Source organism: Vicugna pacos, chromosome 16, assembly GCF_048564905.1.
Source record: "Vicugna pacos chromosome 16, VicPac4, whole genome shotgun sequence".
In the NCBI taxonomy this organism is placed as follows: Eukaryota; Metazoa; Chordata; class Mammalia; order Artiodactyla; family Camelidae; genus Vicugna; species Vicugna pacos.
The window spans coordinates 3,459,900-3,479,337 of NC_133002.1; the positions used below are offsets into that span (position 1 = coordinate 3,459,900).

General features: G+C 34.7%; 1 protein-coding gene across 2 annotated transcripts in view; it reads left to right on the top strand.

The window, feature by feature from the left end:
- Nucleotides 1–19,438, top strand: part of CLTC (clathrin heavy chain) — a 57,993-nt gene that overhangs the window by 26,587 nt on the left and 11,968 nt on the right. For both annotated transcript variants that reach the window (XM_006218000.4, XM_015250955.3), the window contains exons 7-19: nucleotides 1,358–1,555; nucleotides 2,312–2,512; nucleotides 4,622–4,774; nucleotides 5,254–5,376; nucleotides 6,093–6,230; nucleotides 6,477–6,641; nucleotides 6,764–6,944; nucleotides 8,293–8,456; nucleotides 13,190–13,315; nucleotides 13,928–14,070; nucleotides 15,713–15,947; nucleotides 18,132–18,254; nucleotides 19,289–19,434. In XM_006218000.4, the coding sequence (XP_006218062.1) occupies nucleotides 1,358–1,555; nucleotides 2,312–2,512; nucleotides 4,622–4,774; nucleotides 5,254–5,376; nucleotides 6,093–6,230; nucleotides 6,477–6,641; nucleotides 6,764–6,944; nucleotides 8,293–8,456; nucleotides 13,190–13,315; nucleotides 13,928–14,070; nucleotides 15,713–15,947; nucleotides 18,132–18,254; nucleotides 19,289–19,434 (2,096 nt within the window). The remainder of the gene's footprint in view (nucleotides 1–1,357; nucleotides 1,556–2,311; nucleotides 2,513–4,621; nucleotides 4,775–5,253; nucleotides 5,377–6,092; nucleotides 6,231–6,476; nucleotides 6,642–6,763; nucleotides 6,945–8,292; nucleotides 8,457–13,189; nucleotides 13,316–13,927; nucleotides 14,071–15,712; nucleotides 15,948–18,131; nucleotides 18,255–19,288; nucleotides 19,435–19,438) is intronic.

The following is a 19,438-nucleotide window of genomic DNA, read 5'->3' on the forward strand; positions in this document are numbered from 1 at the left end:
ACAGGAGAACCTTCTTTGTCCCCTGTAGATCTTAAGTACTGGTTGCTAGAAATCTGCTAGTACAGTCTAAAAGCAGAGTGAATATGAAACTATGGATTTGGTGTTTGGGGAAGATCAAGGTGATGCTCATTAGGAAGCTTCAGGAAGTATGGTTAGAACTGGGTTTGTTTATTTCCTTATTTTTCCTAGGAGGTAAGTATTAAAGGTGAGAGTCAGGAATGCAGATGACTGTAAGGAAAGCAATTCCTTTCTTTTTTTAAAAGGGATGTCTTAATATGGAGTAGAACGACACATTGCCAATATAGGATGGCCTTTGAGGATGGAGGTCAGCCCTGTGGAAATGAAAAAGTTTTGGAGGTTAAAATTCCATCGTTTTCCTCGTAAAGAATAATAGAGCAGGCAAATAGATGTTACTTATCTAACTGAGTTCTCAAATTATATTCGATTCTTGTTCTTGGGACAGAAATTTCTCACATTCATTTATTTAACAAATATTAAGTGTCTGCTCTGTGCTAAACAATGTTTGGTGCTTGTAATACAGTTCAAGATAAGTCCCTTTCCTCATGTGGAGTAGTGACTGAGAAACACTTAGACGGGAAAATAGTATGACGAGTGTTGTTGGAGGTGAAATAAATCGCTTACTGGCTGGAGTGCGTGACCACCTCTGGTGCTGGGGAGAGGAGTGGGTGCACAGTAGAGGGCTTCCTTTCTCTGTGGCAGCTGACACAAATTCAGCTTTTGGACAAGTAGACCAACATTATGAGGAAGTGACTTTTTAGGAGGACTGTGAGGGTAGGTGACTCTTCGCCAAAAAGCGGTTGGAAATTGCACTTTACCAACGCCATATTTATTAAGCACCTATTGTACACTTTGCATTTTATTAGGTACGTTGGATTCAGTAGGTACGAGGATTCAGTAGTTCCTCCCCTCATTGAGTATATAATCTGAACTCTAGGAATGTAAATGTAATTAAAATTACTGAAAAATCCTTGTTAAAAAAAAAATCCTTGAGTTAAAAGGAACGTGCCTTAAACTACTTCTAGGCGAGTCCGTACCATGTTAAGAATGGATGGTAGCAAAGTATTTAGAGTTTGGACAGTATGAAGTAGGGAGTTACTTATATTACAGAATGGCCAAATTTTAGGAACCCTCAAGTGGCTTAGCATCCCTGTGTCTTCTTTTTTCTGGTCTCTATTTTTTCTTTTTTCTTTTTGTTTATTTTTTTTATGACAACAAGAAAGCAGCTGTCACAGTGTTATTACCTTTGTGACTCAGTAGTAGTTGTCTGTAAACCGATTTGGTATCATTGATAGTCAAATGCACACACTGCATCTATTCATTAGCTCTTAAATTGCAGGTTCTCTCAGTATGCGTGGAAGAAGAAAACATAATTCCTTATATCACCAATGTTCTACAAAATCCTGATTTGGCTCTGAGAATGGCTGTCCGTAACAACTTAGCTGGTGCTGAAGAACTCTTTGCCCGGAAATTTAATGCTCTTTTTGCCCAGGGAAATTATTCAGAGGCAGCAAAAGTGGCTGCTAATGCACCAAAGGTAAATAGCTATGAAGATGAACTTGCCATGATTGGATTCATGCTAACATGCTTTATTTCATTACTCTTATAAGCAGAACCAACTTCCACAGAGAAGCTAATCTGTTTTAGGTCAGATTTTCCAGAAGTTGAGTTACTTGTCAGTACCTCTATATTTGATTAATTACTTTTCTGTGCTCTAGATTTAGTTAGCTTTTTAAAACTCAGAATGTTAGAATGGTATGTAGACCTAACAAGCTATGATTTACATAGATATAATAATGTTTAATTACTTAGTTGTTACACTGTTTGAGCCTCATCTATGATAGCTACTGATTTTACTTCCACAAGTTGGAGATTTAAACAAATCCTGTTGAATTTATGGTAGGAAAAGTTGTCTGAAATTGAGCTGAGTTTATCCTCATCACCTGTGAATTATGTTGGACTGAATTAACGCCTTACTCCCTGGCCAGTGTAATGAAATTTCCACTTAATGTGAACCGGCAATAATAGCTTAGCCATAACTGCTTATTAATACGCTTATTCTCTTATACATTGGCATTATAATTAGGTTGGTATATTTCTGATTCAGAATAATCTTATAGCACTGAACCAGAAGTGTGACCAACATTGAATCTTTACTATTAAATATATTGAAGATTTGAGATTTGGTATTCGTAGATGGAATCATTCCTCTGAGATTGATCTAAGAAACCCATGGAGTTATTAGTATGATGTTGGATCATCTTTAAAGGGAGTCCTTAACTTTTTCTTAAAGGGAATCCTTCGTACCCCAGACACCATACGTCGGTTCCAGAGCGTCCCAGCCCAACCAGGTCAAACTTCTCCTCTGCTTCAATACTTCGGAATCCTTTTGGACCAGGGCCAGCTAAACAAATACGAATCCTTAGAACTGTGTAGGCCTGTACTTCAGCAAGGGCGGAAACAGCTTTTGGAGAAATGGTTAAAAGAAGATAAGGTATATTAATTTATGTGAATATATTTTTGCTGTGATTGCAGTAGACAGCACATTAGCAAGGTAAAAACATATAGACTGTGCCAAAATGTCTCCATCCATTATTTATTGCTTATGAGGACAGAACAAGAACAGACATTGCATGTGATGATAAACGTATATCCTTTTGAAAATGTGTTTTAATTTTGTGGCACGTTGAGGTGGGATATCTTTATTTTTTAGGTGGAATCCAGGATTACTTGTTGAGTGCTTAAAACTACCAACCTGGAAGCAAGTTGCTGTCCTTTTGCCTTAGGAAAAGCTTAGTGTGAGACCCTTAGTTTAGTATACATTCAAATTTGTCAACATATGTGATAGTCATTTGGACATAAGAGTATCTTCTATCTCCCACACTTCACACTTGATATACACAGTAGTGTCAACCATACATCATTTCTTTTCTTTTGAAACTTCCAAAGTATCAAAATTGTCATATTTGCTGCTAGTAATCATGTTTGGGTGTGCAAGGGAAACGTTATATAAAATGTTGGATCATAGATAAGTTAACAAGGCAGCAGGGCTGTCTCAATTAGCAGTGATATCGATTTCCAGAGTGATTTCACGGAATACTGATTGGCATTATGTGAAAAAATATTTAACTTAGTTTCTTGAAGTTATTTAAATATGAATCTTTAAAAACAGTTGTTAACCATCTTTCTTTACTGTAGGATTTCTCTATACCTTTTATATTCACTCGGTACTTAATTTCTTTTTACATAGAGCATCTGATCATACTATGGTTTCTAAAGTACATGTGGTAAATGTTGCTTCTCAGTTAGACAAATTACAGGGTTAAGCAATCCATTAGTGATATTGTCCCTTTCATCCCACCAGAGAAAACCTTTCTCCACAAAGTAACAGTAATGATTACCATGTCTTATGCCACTGTCAAAAACCAAGGTGGTTCTGTTTAAAACACCCTGAGTAGAGAATACCTTTTAATGTTATTACACCATTCAGCGTTAGTGTGTCAGTAATATTTTTACATCACTAATTCTAAGTCCTTGTTTCTTGAACCAGCTGGCAGTCTTATACTAGAGAATAGTACGTCAGGATTGAGATGCTCAGACGGGAGTTTGCTCGGACGGGAGTCTGCTGAAGAGTTGTTACTAGCCACACTAGTATTTGAGATCCATCTTAATTATTTAAGATAAGGGAGGATGGGAACAGCCAAGGTAACTGAGTTGACCAGCATAACAGCGTGAAAGCTTTTTGAGCATCATTACTTGTTTGTGTGAATGGTCATATGGGATCCATTTGTGGTTAAAAGGACACTGGTCAACTCTTCATTTAGTCAGCATGTTAAGTTTAGAGGTATAGACTCTGGTAGAGCTTCTCAGTATTGACTTATCAGGGATGGGGCTATTCTCTGACATAATCAGAACAAGTAGAAAATCAGCTCTAGTGTATAAAGCAAGACTCTCTTAGAGAAGCTGCTTTCCAGATTGGGCAGCTGACTGAGGCAGGTTGAACAGTACAGAGGATATTTGCCTGCATGCCGCCTAAAAATTCTAAAATTTTTATCTGTTTGACCTTGTTAAATTGGTGGCCTTCTTTACAACCTTAAATCCAGACATCGAGAAGATAATGGAACTTAGATCCTTCAGACATACAGATTCTGCTCTAATTTTAATAGTGGTCCTTGTGGTAAGCCTCATCTGGCTCCTTAAATCAGATTTTCATTTGATAACATTACATTAAGGATTGCGTTGTTCTTGAAAAATTGGGACCACGGGAGTTTGACACCTGAATATTTTTAATAGTTAGAAGTACATGATTCTGCTTTTTAATTATTTACATTTCTAAGAAGATAGTTGGTAATACTGGTAAGTGTGAAGTCTTGGTGGGTTTTTAATCCTTGTTTAAGTAGGATGTGTGGAAAATTCTCCAGAGATACTGCTGTGAATGCAAAATCAAGAGTCTTTATAAGCACAACTACTGCATATTTATCATACGTTTCTGGGACAACTGAGTAACTGTCATGTTAGTTATTATTTGTAGGGGAAGTTGTGTCAAGTGCTGGTTATAAAATACCTCATGGATTACTAAACAGGCTCTCTTTCCTTTGGACAGCTGGAATGCTCTGAAGAACTGGGAGACCTTGTGAAATCTGTGGACCCTACACTGGCACTCAGTGTGTACCTAAGGGCTAATGTCCCAAATAAGGTCATTCAGTGCTTTGCAGAAACAGGTCAAGTCCAGAAGATTGTTTTGTATGCTAAAAAAGTGAGTTCAGTGAAACAAATACTCAGCATAAATTCACTAAAACATTGAGAGAAATGAGCCTATAGTAACTCTCAGTGACTTTAAAAATTTAAGGAAATTCACTATTAATTACTTGGAAAAGTATAAAAACGCTGTTACTACTCTCAGATAAAAAATTGCACTTCAGAAATGGAGATAGTTACTTTTGCATGACTCATCAGGGTTTAAGTTGCTAGGGTATGTTTAACCTGTTAGAACAAATTTTTCTGTGGTCATTGAAACTGAATAAGCCAGTGAAAAATTTACAACTATTTGTTCAAGCATGTTGTCACCAGAGTATCTTTGTCTTATATAACCAGGTTAAGTTAAGCATCTGAGTTAAAACTGAATTTATACTTTTACCAATAGTTCTGAATTAGCAAGATTCTATTATAGAAAAAGCTTTAAATGATGTCAAAATGGAACTTTGCAGCAGGGGTTAAATTTTTCTGTGTTTGTAGGTTGGATATACTCCAGACTGGATCTTTCTGCTGAGAAATGTCATGCGTATCAGTCCAGATCAGGGACAGCAGTTTGCTCAAATGTTAGTTCAGGATGAAGAACCTCTTGCTGATATCACACAGGTAAAGGAATTAAAATGTATTTTGTAGAAGTTGATTTAAACAGAGAATGAGGGGATCTTTGGAGAATAGGTTAACTTTTCTGTTTGTAGAAATTACTTTGGAGAATAGGTTAACCTTTCTATTTGTAGAAATTAGAGCTATGTCTGTTTTCATGGATAAATCTCAAGTATGTTACCAAAAAAAGCAAGTTGCAGAAGAATGGACAGTAAGATACTATCTGTATATAATTTTAGAACATGCAAAACAAACACCACCTTTTTTAGAGGAGGTATATGTATTAAAAATATGAAAAACGTATGGGAATAACAAAATGCAAAGGATAGTCATTCCCATTAGGTGAGGGGAGAGGGAAGAGATGCATATACGAAGTGGGAGTCACAGACTCTTTCATTTTTATGCTTTTCTGTGTTTTAAATAGTTCATCAAAATTTTAAATTTTTATCAGTTTGTATTCTGCTATTACATAGTATCTTGAAATAGTTTTTACTTGAACTAAAAGTCACTCCAGAAGACAAATTTTTTTCTTGAATTATGAAGTTAATGTTGTCCAAATAATATTCTTTAAATCTGGGATTTGGTCTGGCAATTTTTTGTATGTAAAGGAAGAAATAATGTTTAATTTCCTTTTGTTTACATATTATCAACAGTATCATAAAACAGTTTTTAAGCATCTTAAAAACAATTTTCTTCAAATCTTTTTTTTTTTTTTTTTGCAGATTGTGGACGTGTTTATGGAATACAATCTAATTCAGCAGTGTACTGCATTCTTACTTGATGCCCTGAAGAATAACCGGCCATCGGAAGGTCCTTTACAGACACGATTGCTTGAGATGAACCTTATGCATGCACCTCAAGTATGTGTTTTCATGCTTTTTTGGCATGTTTCCAACACTGTTTCTGTGGTTATTCAGAGCTTCTTAGATTAAGTTATTTGAAGCTACTGAGAAGCCTGTTCCTCATTTAACAAAATTCAGCTAACATTCCTTTGTACCTTCTCTCCTTTATGTGTTCATTAGTGAATCTTATTATGTAATCTGGATATGGGATTACTGGTATAAATGGGGTGATAAAATAAACTCATCCTGTTTGTGATTTTATAGGTCGCAGATGCTATTCTAGGAAATCAGATGTTCACACATTATGACCGGGCTCATATCGCTCAGCTGTGTGAAAAGGCTGGCCTCCTACAGCGTGCATTAGAACACTTCACTGATTTGTATGATATAAAGCGTGCGGTTGTTCACACCCATCTTCTTAACCCTGAGGTATTTCAGTCTCTTAATAGTTACGACTAATTAGTATACTGAAAATGTGTTTGCGTTACTGAATGATAGTAATTTCATATCACCATTAAGTTCAACATTATTTTATTTATTTTGTCCTCTAGTGGTTAGTAAATTACTTTGGGTCCTTATCAGTAGAAGACTCCCTCGAATGCCTCAGGGCCATGCTGTCGGCTAATATTCGTCAGAATCTACAGATTTGTGTTCAAGTGGCTTCAAAGTATCACGAACAGCTGTCAACTCAGTCTCTGATTGAACTTTTTGAATCTTTCAAGAGTTTTGAAGGTAATTATGAGTTTCTGAGTTGTTTTAAATTATTTAAGATAGCCAGGAGGTGTTATTGGTATGGTCATAGGCTGTTGGAAATTCTTTCTACAAGCTTACTTTGATGGGATAATTTAAGTTTTATTATTCAGTAAATGTTGTCAAGCATCTTTTATGTCAGGTTCTAGGGATGAGCGATGAGCAAGACTGTGTGGGTATTCTATAGGTGGATTAAAGGCAGAATTTTAAAATTCAAATATATATAGTAGCTTTGTCATAAATATATAAGATTAAAATACTAATAATTGGGTATAGTAAGATTTCATGCTTATATTGTCTAATTCTTATTGTGGCAAAGTTTCTAGCCAAGGACATTCTGTGTACAGCAGGTTTTCTCAAGCTTACACTACAGACGTTTTGGGCCGGATAATTTGTTGAGTTGGAGGATGTGTTGTGTGCATGCAGGATATTTAGCAGCATCACTGGCTTCAGTCCGCTAGATGCCAGTAGCATGGGCTCCACCAGTTGTGACTACCAAAAATGTCTCCAGGGAAGAAAATCGCCCCCAGTTGAGAACCATGGTTGTACTAAATACTAATGTGATCACTGTTGGTGGCTTTTAGGTTCATTAGCTAAACATCTGGTCCCCAATTACCTTTCCTTCCCTCTCTTTATAGTACTGCTCTAGACAGAAGGAATAAGAGATTTCTACTGATTTTCTTAGTTTTTTCATTTTCTGTTAACTATGCACTGCATTTATACTGTTCTTTCAGTATAGTAGCCACCAGCCACATACAGCTATGTAAATTTAAAGTAATTAAAATTGAATACAATTAAAAATTTAGTTATTTGGTCACACTAGCTACATTTCAGATACTCATAAGCTACATATGGTTAGTAGCTACTATATTAGATAATACAGATATAGAATTATTTGGATCACTGAAGAAAATTCTGTTGAACAGCACTATATTATATTCTTAAGCTACTTTTGCATGTTTCCCATTAACTGCATATAGAAAAACACCTGTTATAATGGACTTCGTTTAAAATTTCTTACATGGAATATGGTATGATAATAGCTTTGATATTAAGCAGTTGCCTCCTAAGTGTTTCTCAGCTACTAGAAAACATTGGATTGAATTTTCTGTTTTGTAGGGATTAAAGTGCAAATCTGTTTATTGAACTGAATTCTCATTGAGCTTTTTAAGCAATCAGTTTTTATTTGGGAGTATTCAGTATAATAGTGTGTTTGATGTTTTTTAAATTGAGGTATAATTAGTATAATGTTTAATTGCTTAGGTATTTTTTATTTCTGTTATTCTCAAAGGTGCACCTGTGCTTAATTTTAATTATTTGTTTCTTTAAGGTCTTTTTTATTTTCTGGGATCCATTGTTAACTTTAGTCAGGACCCAGACGTGCACTTTAAATATATTCAGGCAGCTTGCAAGACTGGGCAGATCAAAGAAGTAGAAAGAATCTGCAGAGAAAGCAACTGCTATGATCCTGAGCGAGTCAAGAATTTTCTCAAGGTAACTGGTTTTGAGTAATGCATCTTCTGGTTGGGTTGAAGATCAGCAGTTCTACAAGGGTTTGCTCATAGTTTTAAAATATTTTTCCCCTAAGTGTGAAATTCTTAGCATTCTCAAATTGTGTGCTGAATTATTTCTTCCAAATTTAATATTTTGTGGTTTCCTTTGAAATAGGGAAGGAAATTGGTAAGTAATATTTAAGAATGACCATCTGTTTAAATGAAAAAAAAAAAACCCACTATCTCAGAGGAATTTTCTTTCTTTCACTTTATTTTTGGAAGAAAAATTTCGAAAAGTGGTTGTAGATGCTCAGTATTTTAAAATATCATTTAGGCTCTTTTTGAATATTAAGATTCGCTTGCCCTCAGTGTCATGTTAAGGAGCCTCTGTTATATATAAACGTTCTATTGTGTAAAGAACATAGTTTTTCTCTTATCAAATTAGCCTGACTCTAGAAACTGAGTATTAATCATTTATTAATTCATAAATTTAAGTTACAGTCAAACAAAAAAATCTTCAGCTTTTGTGACACATGAATTTGGTTGTAGAGAAGTAAGGGTTGCCTGAGTTGGAATGAAGAGTAATGATTTAAGGATTCTTAGACTTTAAAGCATACCCAAGGGCAGTTAATTTTGTTAAATATTTAACTTTAGCTTCATTCTCATACCTACTAGTTACTTTGTGAGGAAAATAATACTTTAGCAGTTGCTTCTAAAAATTAGGAAAAGTATAGAATATTTATGTATTTTACATTTATATTAAATATATATGAAATGATTCCAGAGATAGTATATAAAATTCTTAAGTATTTTTTTCTTCTGGGATATTTTAGATTGAAACTGAAACCGAAATGTTTATTGTGCAATTTAGTAGGAAAAAATAGGCTTTCCTTACTGCAATCATCATTTTTAGATAATCTATAGTTTTAGCTGTTTGTTCTTTTGAAGAACTTAATACTTAGATTAAATAACTGAACCCTTAGGGGTTGTAGTATAATGATGTAATTAGAAGTGCTGAAGTTGCCCTATATTTTAGATTAAAAGATAAACTTTCCCCCAAAGTATAGCTTTATAATGTTTTGGCCATCATAAATATTCTGAGTAGCCTGCCTGGCTAGTATGATGTGTCTGAACCCAGGACTTTCTGGTGTCAAAAAACCCCTCCAAATGAGAAGGATTTCATGCTCTATGCTTGGCTAGTGTACCCATGATACCAGTTTAGTTCCTCCTTTGAATATCAGTACTGTTTCCTTTTCTTAAAAAATACTACTACATCTGACACTGATTTCTTTGTGTTTTTATTAAGCTCTCAACTTTTATGCTTCAGTTGTAATTTCTTTAGCATTAAGTTATCATATAAGTAAAGCAGGACTAAATTAACTGTTTTCACCTAATTGTGATGTTCTTGAGCTTCAGAAAATCCTCTGGAATCTAGGATGGTGCAGTCTTGTGGTGCTTAGCTCATGAGATCTAATTAGATGAGGATTCCCCTCCACACTTGGGAACTGGATGCGAGTCTGTTAGAGGAGAGTGGATGTGAATTATGGGCTTTTGAACCAGTCAGACCTAGTTCAAATTCCATTTCTTTCTGTTATTAGGTATAGTTTATTCATTCAGTAAATATCTAGCTGTTACCTCGGGCAGATTAACTACTGTGTCTCAGCCTTGGTTTCTTCAACCACAAGCTGTGTTTGTCAAGTACTTTGTATGCCATAGGTGTTCAAGTGGTGACCATGGTTAACAAGCCTTGCAAGTAAGGCCGAGTTAGCCTTTCTGTCAGGCAACTTTTGTTTCTTCTTGGTTTTTAGTTATTCCTGACTTCTTGAAGGAATTTTAATTCCAGGGTGAGTTAGGAAAACATGGTGTCTTATCATTAAATAATCTGAAATGTGAGCTCATTGCTAAGATTCTGCTGTTGTATATTCAGCCTTTCACGCCAGTAATGAGAATGAAAGTATTAAACCATTTACTCACTTGTTACTGACCTGTAGTATGTACCTGCAATGCTACATCTCATCATTATTGTTACTAAACTTCATTTTAGACATACTAGCTATATAATTGACTGGTGGTGTATGTAAACTGTGATAATAAGAAAAATACTTATCTGAATCTAATCTTGAACATTAAACACGTATCATTTATACGCTAGCCGCCAGGAATACAGAGATTGGTAGAATATAAATTCTTTACAGCAGCCTGTAAGTAGGATGAAATGGTGTCATTAGCATTATTCAGTTCATGCCCTAACCTTCTGAAACTGTAGCCCTGAACAGAAAACATAGAGCTGTTCTTCAGACCGATGAGCCTCTTCTTGCTACCTTTGATCTTATTTTTCTATCCTTTTTCCTCTCTTGGTTTTACTTCAGCCTCGTTGGCCTGCTTGCTATTCCTGGAACTCCCTAAACCCTCTCCTGCCCCAGGGCCTTTGCTTGTGTCGTTTTCCAGTTTCCTCTCAGACTTTCATGACCTGCTCCCTTACCTTCTTTCAGATTTCTGATCAGATGTCATGAGAAAGGACACCTCAGATTTACCCTATCTAAAAATAAAATAACTCCTATTCCTATTCCATCATCACTTCTCCTATATATTGCTCTTTTCCTTTATAACACTTAACACTATGAGACAGTGTCTCTTCCCACTAGAATGTAAGTCCTTTTGGGGAATGCTTACTTTGTTCTCTGTTATATCTCCAATGCTGTATTTCCACTTATTCCAGTGTCTGGTACATAGATACTTAGTAAATAATTAGTTAAATGAATAGCTTTATGTTTAAGAAAGCCTGAATTTGTTTACATAATTTCAATTTTAATCTTAAAATCTTTAACCATATAACAAAAGAGAAACCTTTTAGTAAAAGTTTGAAGTATTAATAGCATTATTCTCATGTATGAAATCATGTGCAAATTTAGGCAATCAAGAAAATATCTCCAGAGAAAGACAAATATCATATGATGTCACTTATATGTGGAATCTAAAAAAATGATACAAGGGAACTTATTTACAAAACAGAAATAGACTCACAGACATAGAAAACAAACATGGTTACCCAAGGGAAAAGGAGAGGGGGGATACATTAGGAGTTTGGGATTAACATATACACACTACTATCTATAAAATAGATAAATAATAGGGACCTACTGTGTAACACAAGGAGCTATATTTATATTTAGTATCTTTTAATAACCTATATTGGAAAAGAATCTGAAAAAGAACATATATATATATACACATACATATATATATACACACATATATATATATGACTTGAATCACTTTGCTGTACACCTGAAACTAACACAGCATTGTAAATTAACTATACTTCAATTAAAACAGAAACAAGCAACCAAAATTCAAAATTCTTTATAAATTAAAAAAATGTATCCCAGTTTTTGTCTATTTTTTCAAATTTAAATTTTCTTTGCAAATACAAATAGTTGTCTTTGCAGTAGAAATCTTAAACACATATGTATGAGACTAGAATACCTAAGTAGTCTTAGATTACTTGCAAGTGTGTTTTTTCCCTAAGTGGTGAAATACGCTATTTAATATCTTACATGCATATTAAACAAGTTGAAGATTAATGTGTTGATACTTGTTTAGTAGGAAACACTTGGCCTACAGAAGTCTTTCACATTGATCAATCAAACATTCTTTTTAGAAACGATTGCAGCAGCTGTTAGTACAAAGTTTCCATGGTGCTAGTAACACTTGCTTGAGACTTTCCTTGATGTGAAAAATCTGCAGCTGGACATCCACTTCAGATTTACAGCCATTTTGATTTTTTTATTCAAGATTTCTTACAACTCCCGGATTTAGTTTAGTGTTCTCTGAGTACTTCATAGACTGATCTTCTAATTATTTATAATTGGGTGACTGATCGGTGTTAGACTTACGAAACATTTTATTTTGACCTTGCAAATGATGTTCTTAGTGGCTGTCATTGAGGAAAGTCCTACCCTGCTTATTAGTTCTCCTTCCTTAGTAGACTATCATAGAGGAATCATTTATTGAGGAATGTTTCACTGTGTATAAATGAATTCCTGATGGAAACTGTTGTTTTTTGTGCTGTACCTAATGTCTGTGGAATGTAACAGGACATGTATCAGGTAAATGCCCAGTGCAGGTGTTACCTATCTGTCTGTAACATCTGTGTCAATCTATATGTAGGATGATAGCTTGGTATTTGTAATGATAAAAGCAATTGGCAATTTAAAGATGCTTTAGGTGCTTTTTTTTTTTTTTAACTTGTATGTTATAGCAACATATGGTGTATTTAATTCATGGCCATCACCATCATGCTGCTCTTGTAGGCTTTATTATAATAGTGTGTTAGAAGCTGGCCATATAGATTGGAATGGGGAGGGGTAAAAAAATAAGTTATTAGTTTGAAAGAAATGTGAGCCATATATACCTAATTTGACAGTATGACTATAGCTCTTAAATCAGCTCCAAATTCACTTGTTACTATTAGTGAAAGTCCCAGTGTGATTATTTATACCCTGAGTGTCACTGGTGGCTCACAAATCTTGTTGCCTGTTTTTGTAAAGAGTATGTGTGGGAAGGACCTGGTATTTTGCTGTGACTATAGGTATTCATAAAAATTTACTGAAACAGGGTTAGGCATTCTTCAGCTATTGGGATATGAGCCAAGTATAAAACAGCTTTTCATATTTTACATTGATAATCTCACAGACGAAGAAAATTAATGTTTCTTTTTGTTTTGTTTTTCAGGAAGCGAAGCTAACAGATCAGTTACCACTTATCATTGTATGTGATCGATTTGACTTTGTCCACGATTTGGTGCTCTATTTATATAGAAATAATCTTCAAAAGTATATAGAGATATATGTACAGAAGGTAAGTAATCCTTAGATAACTTAAAAATAAAATCTTGTAGATTTTACTTCTCACACTGGAAATTTTCATCCTTTTGAAACTCTGTGTCCAGTAAGAGTGAGCTACAATGACTTTCAACTTTTTTTTTTACCCCAGCAGAATCCTTTAAAATTTTATGTGCATGCCAAGTACATAGAATAGAACAGAGCTGCTATCATTGAAAAAGTTAAGTGGCCTACACCTTACTTATTTGATAGCCTCTGAGGTATCTGAGTAGAGGCCGTAGTCTCTAAAGCACAGTATTAAAACCATCTTAACTAAAGATATTAGAAACTTTATCTTCTAGCTCCCCAAACAGAAAGGCAGTGTTGCTATAATGGAGGCCTTTTTACCAGATGATGTTCCATAATCATTTCATGACTGTAGCATCTTTGGACTTACTTGTGCTTTGGAGGAATGCTGAAGTAATTAATTAACCCAAGCCAGACAACTGAATTTTAAAACTGAGCTCCAAGAAATAAACAAAGCAAAACAAAACAAAAAACTGAGCTTGAAGAGGGAAATGAGTTTTATTTTTTTTTAATTTCTTTTGGTTTTGCTTATAAATAATACGACTTTTTTTTTTAACCGTAGGTGAATCCAAGTCGACTTCCTGTGGTTATTGGAGGATTGCTTGATGTTGATTGCTCTGAAGATGTCATCAAAAACTTGATTCTTGTTGTAAGAGGTCAATTCTCTACTGATGAGCTTGTTGCTGAGGTTGAAAAAAGAAACAGGTGCAGTACTGTTCTCATCTTCATAACTGGAATAAATTACTAGTCTCTCCTAGTGTGGTAGTGAATAAAAGTATAACCTGTCAGTTGCCTTAGAAGCTACTCAGTAACTCATATAGACCTTAATTTGCTGGAGATGCCTAATTTAGAAGTGATAGGCTAGCTATAGCTTGATGTATAGCGCTGGAAAAAAATCTGTTTTGCTGTTTTCTGAGATATTATAGAATATCTGTTACCCTGGTTGATCAGTTATTTCTTACATGTTTATAATTACACAGAGTCAAACCACATAGCTGTTTTTCATATAAACTATGTAAAAAGCCTCCTTTTAGTTAGGTATGATACCACCATATTTAATAACTAATTCTTCTCTGATAAATTCTTACCAGGTGTAACAAGAGAAAAGAGTTTCCTCTATAACCCTGTAACTCTATGTTAAACTGATTTTTAAGTTGAACCTTAATATGACAATGTGAATTACAAATTTCCAGTAGAGGAGAATATATGTGAGTGTGTCTAATACTAAAAAAGTACATGAAGTATGTTTTTTTAGTTGGGACATTTTGATGAACTAGTGTTCAGAAAGTGCTGATGTAAATGAGGTTAGTGGGTTAGAAAAATAGTATAAGGTTACTCTATCTATGAAAAGATATCAAGAGACCCTATGGGGTTTAATTTTAAACTGTGTTGGTATAGGTGTTCTACTAATGGTATTCATAGAATTTATATTGGAATGTTTCAAACATGGAAAAATTCTGCATTTAAGGACAATGAAGATATAAAATAGAACATTGATTTTTAAAAGCTTGAGACTAGTTTAAAGTGATTATAGGTCATAACAATTTAACATGTTATTTAAACCATGATAAGAGTGTTGGTCATCTGGACCATTGAAATATAAGCTGTAGCTTAGCAAAGCCATGTCCCTTGGTGGAGTGATCATATGACTGCTAGCATTATTAAGCCCAGAGGTTCTAAAGCTACCAGATTTTTGTTCCTGGTATGTATTTGGGGTACTGCTTCTTTTGGCTATTGGTAATGATGTATGTTAATTATGTTAGAATTGAAAGGAACCTCAGATAATCTGGCCTATTTTCTCGTTCCATATCCCTATCCTACTCCTAGGCAAGATTTATTTAGGTCTAGATATTTTGACCAGTGTGAAAAAGAACAGTCTAGGAGGAGGGAATAGCTCAACTGGTAGAAACGCATGCTTAGCATACACAAGGTCCTGGGTTCCATCCCCAGCACCTCCTCTAAAAATAAAACAAATAAGTAAACCAAATTACCACCCCTCCCCTGCTGAAAAAAAAAGGTTTAAAAAGAAGAAAAAAGAACAGTCTGTGAATCTGTCATCTCTTCTTTCTATATCCTATCTAGATAATGTAGCTGATAGATTTGGGAGAGTATGGAATAGTCTTACATACTGTCTGTGTAATCTTGGGCAAGTCATTAAACCATTTCCGGGTCTTAATTTCCCAATTTGTAATAGGATTGTTGGAGAATTCAAAATAATACATGGGAAGCACATTATAGACCATAAGGTACTTACATAGTTAGCATGTCAAGAGTGTGTTATTTATATATAATACAGTATGTGTATATGTGGGTTTTTGTGTGTGTTTTGTTTGTTTGTTTTTACTAGATTGAAACTGCTTCTGCCATGGCTAGAGGCAAGAATCCATGAGGGCTGTGAAGAGCCTGCTACTCACAATGCATTAGCCAAAATCTACATAGACAGTAATAACAACCCAGAGAGATTTCTTCGTGAAAATCCTTATTATGACAGTCGTGTTGTTGGGAAGTACTGTGAGAAGAGAGATCCACATCTGGCCTGTGTTGCTTATGAACGTGGCCAGTGTGACCTGGAACTTATTAATGTGAGTACTGCTAGCTGAACCATGTGGAGAGAAGAACGCATTTTTACAAACCATTTTATGTTTTGATAGTTTCAGAGTGGTTTTAAGTAATAATGGGGAGTTTTTGGAAGAGACATGCTTTTTAAAAAACTTTGCCGATGATTATGAACTTTAAAGTGGCCAAAATAGTAGATTGTCTGTACTCACCTGTTAACATTTAACCCCACTAGTTTTATCACTTGTGTTCTCATACACTCTCATGTACACATAATACACACCATATGTACATACATGGGTGTATATATACACACATTTAAATTTTTAACCATGTGAGAATAAGTTGCATACATCATGGCTTCATACCTCTTCTGTGTGTGTTTCCTAAGAATAAGGATATTCTCTTTCATAACCACATTATAAATAGCAACCTTGGTCAGTCTGACACTGATGGAATAAAATAGATTTTAAAAGAAATTCTGATTTTGTCAATTGACCCAATAATGTTCTTTAAAAGAAATTTTCCCCTCCAGTCTAGGATTACATATTGAATGTACTCATATCTTTCTAGTCTCTTTTGATCCGAAACAATTCTTCAGCCTTTCTTTGTCTTTTATTGTCAGACATCATTGTACAGATAGACTTTTTCTAACTTTTTATTAAGGTAAAATTCACGTAACATAAAATTAATCGTTTGAAAGTGAACGATGTTGTGTAATCACCAGTCTGTCTAGTTTCAAGTTTTCATCACCACATAAGGAAATCCGGTACTCATTCTCTGCCTCCTTCCAGCCCCTGACAACCTACAAACTGCCTTCTGTCTCTGTGGGTTCACTTATTCTGTATATTTCACGTGAATGAAAAGTCTCTTTTAAAAAAAAATGTTCTTTGAGTTTTTCTTATAGTTCCTACTGATTATATTTAGATTGTGCATTTCCATCCAAAATTTATGACTGAAGTTTTGTCTTTCTCATGCTATAACGTGCAGAAGCACCTGATGTCCTTTTGTTCTTCCTTTGTGGAGTCACTTTTTATCAAGTTGTCAGTTTTCCATTGTATGATTATTAGATTTTACCCTTCAGTTATTGAGTAGTTTGTGAAGAGACACTTAAGACCATGCGAATCTCCTGTTGTGTGTGGGTGGGTGGGTGGGTAGCCCCCCTGCCCCGCAATTTGGAATCTATTGATTCTTCTTAACCATTCTTACTCTACACTGGGTGCGAAATGACAGTACTCCAACTTCATTGCTTTCTCCACATTTATCAGTCATGGATATATTCGTGCACTCATATGAGTTCTGTGGGTTATAATCCAGTAATGTTTGTTTGTTTCTTTGTGTTTTGATTTTCAAATTATCCCAGTTTTGACTGATAGAATAACCTTATCAGCCTGCCTCTCATGGCTTTGGGTCATGGTCTCATTGCTGTTTGAGCACTTCCTAATTTCCTGCACAACAAGTTACACCATGCTCATTTTATACCCTCCCCAGCCCTGGATCTTTCATTTTTCTGGGAAGCTTTAATCCCTTTTATAAAAAGTGGAGAGTAACAATAGAAACACAAATCTAGGCTCTAGGTGTATTTCCTTCTAGGATCTTTCAGTGGTCAGAGCTAGGAAATAAATGCATCTATGTACGCATATACACATGGGAAGATAAAGACACAAGAATAGCTAGTAAGGGGAGGGCATAGCTCAGTGGTAGAGTGTATGCTTAGCATGCATGAGGTACTACTGGGTTCAATCCCCAGCACCTCCATTAAAATAAACAAACCCATTCCCCCCCCCAAAAAACCTACAAAATAATAAAAAATTTAAAAAGAAAGAATAACTAGTAAAACACTGAAAAGAAAGCTGTGACTCGCCCTGCCAGATACTAAAGCACATTACAAAGCCTCTACAATTAAAACATGCATCCTGGTACATGTATAGACAGACCAATAGAGTAGAATTTACAGCCCAAATATAACTCTAACATCAGGGTATTTTTTAAAAGTCTCCAAAAATGAATAGCTGTTTTTTCTGTTGACCGAATTTTAATAAGAAAAGCGTGATTGTGACCTATTTAAGATTATATGTAAAAGTGACTTTTTTTTTTTGCTATAAATTACTTAACGGTATAATTATAAGGAAGTAATCTTTAAAAGTAAAATCAGTCTATTAAAAGTTTTTACCTTTTACTTTGACATTAATCTTTAACATCTCATTTAGGTTTGCAATGAGAATTCCCTCTTCAAGAGTCTTTCCCGCTATCTGGTACGCCGAAAGGATCCAGAATTATGGGGTAGTGTGCTGTTGGAAAGCAATCCTTACAGGAGACCCCTAATTGACCAGGTAAAATTGGCGAATGTATTTAAAAGTTATCTTTTTAACTGTGAATAAAACCTTTCCCTCATCACATACCAAATATACTCAAATGGATCATATCTAACTGTGAGAGATGGCAGTAAAAATTAGAAAGAAATAAAAATTACACTAAAAATTACTAAACATATGTATCATGTTAACAAAAATGAAATATATCTCCTCCAAGAAAATACATTCCCAAAGAGAGAATTTAATTATACAGAACTCTCTCAATTCATCACAGTTAGAATACTAAATTAAATATTTAATAAAATGAGTTAAGAATTGCTATTGTTAATACCTGAGAAGTGACTGAATTGATTGGAGACATTCAGGACAATGGTAAGTCAGCAAAGAATAAGGATTGGTGAGAGAAAATACAAATGACTGAGTAGGTGAATGTTGAATAAACTCAGTAGTAAGCTTAGAACTGCAAGAGAGATTTAGGCTTATAACTATATAAAATTGAAAGCATTTTTAAAAACCCTAAAAATTGAAGATTGTTACTATGGTTCTTAAATTTTCCTGGTAGAAGTATAAATATGGAAGAGGATAAACTGATGACTATTAATTTTTTGTTCCTCTCCTAGGAAGCATTTCTAAGGAAAATTCCTAGTAGATACAAAGCTTCCTGGGAAAAAAAATTCATTGCAGCATCTGAGAACCATGCATATAAGGCAAAAATAGAGGGACTACTAAGTATATAATGCCACATTTATGTATTTGATTTATATGTGGCCATTAAAGTGATAACGAGGAGTGTTTGTGGGTAATATTTTAAGTAGGGGAAAGATAGGAATTAATATAGGTAGGGTGCTTTTTCAGGAGTATGGAAGTACACATGTTATGGGTATACCTGAATTTGCATAGAAAGACATTTGGGTGATATTTTAAAGGTATTTCATCTCATTCATTCTTTTTTACCTTCAAGTTTTCTACTCAGAGGCCAGCTTATACTTATTAGATAATATCTTCAAAACCACCTTGATTCTCAGTGTTTATTCCCTATATATCCTCTGTAGGTTGTACAGACAGCCTTGTCTGAAACTCAGGACCCTGAAGAAGTGTCAGTAACTGTCAAGGCATTCATGACTGCAGACCTTCCTAATGAACTCATTGAGCTGCTGGAGAAAATTGTCCTTGATAACTCTGTATTCAGTGAACACAGGTAT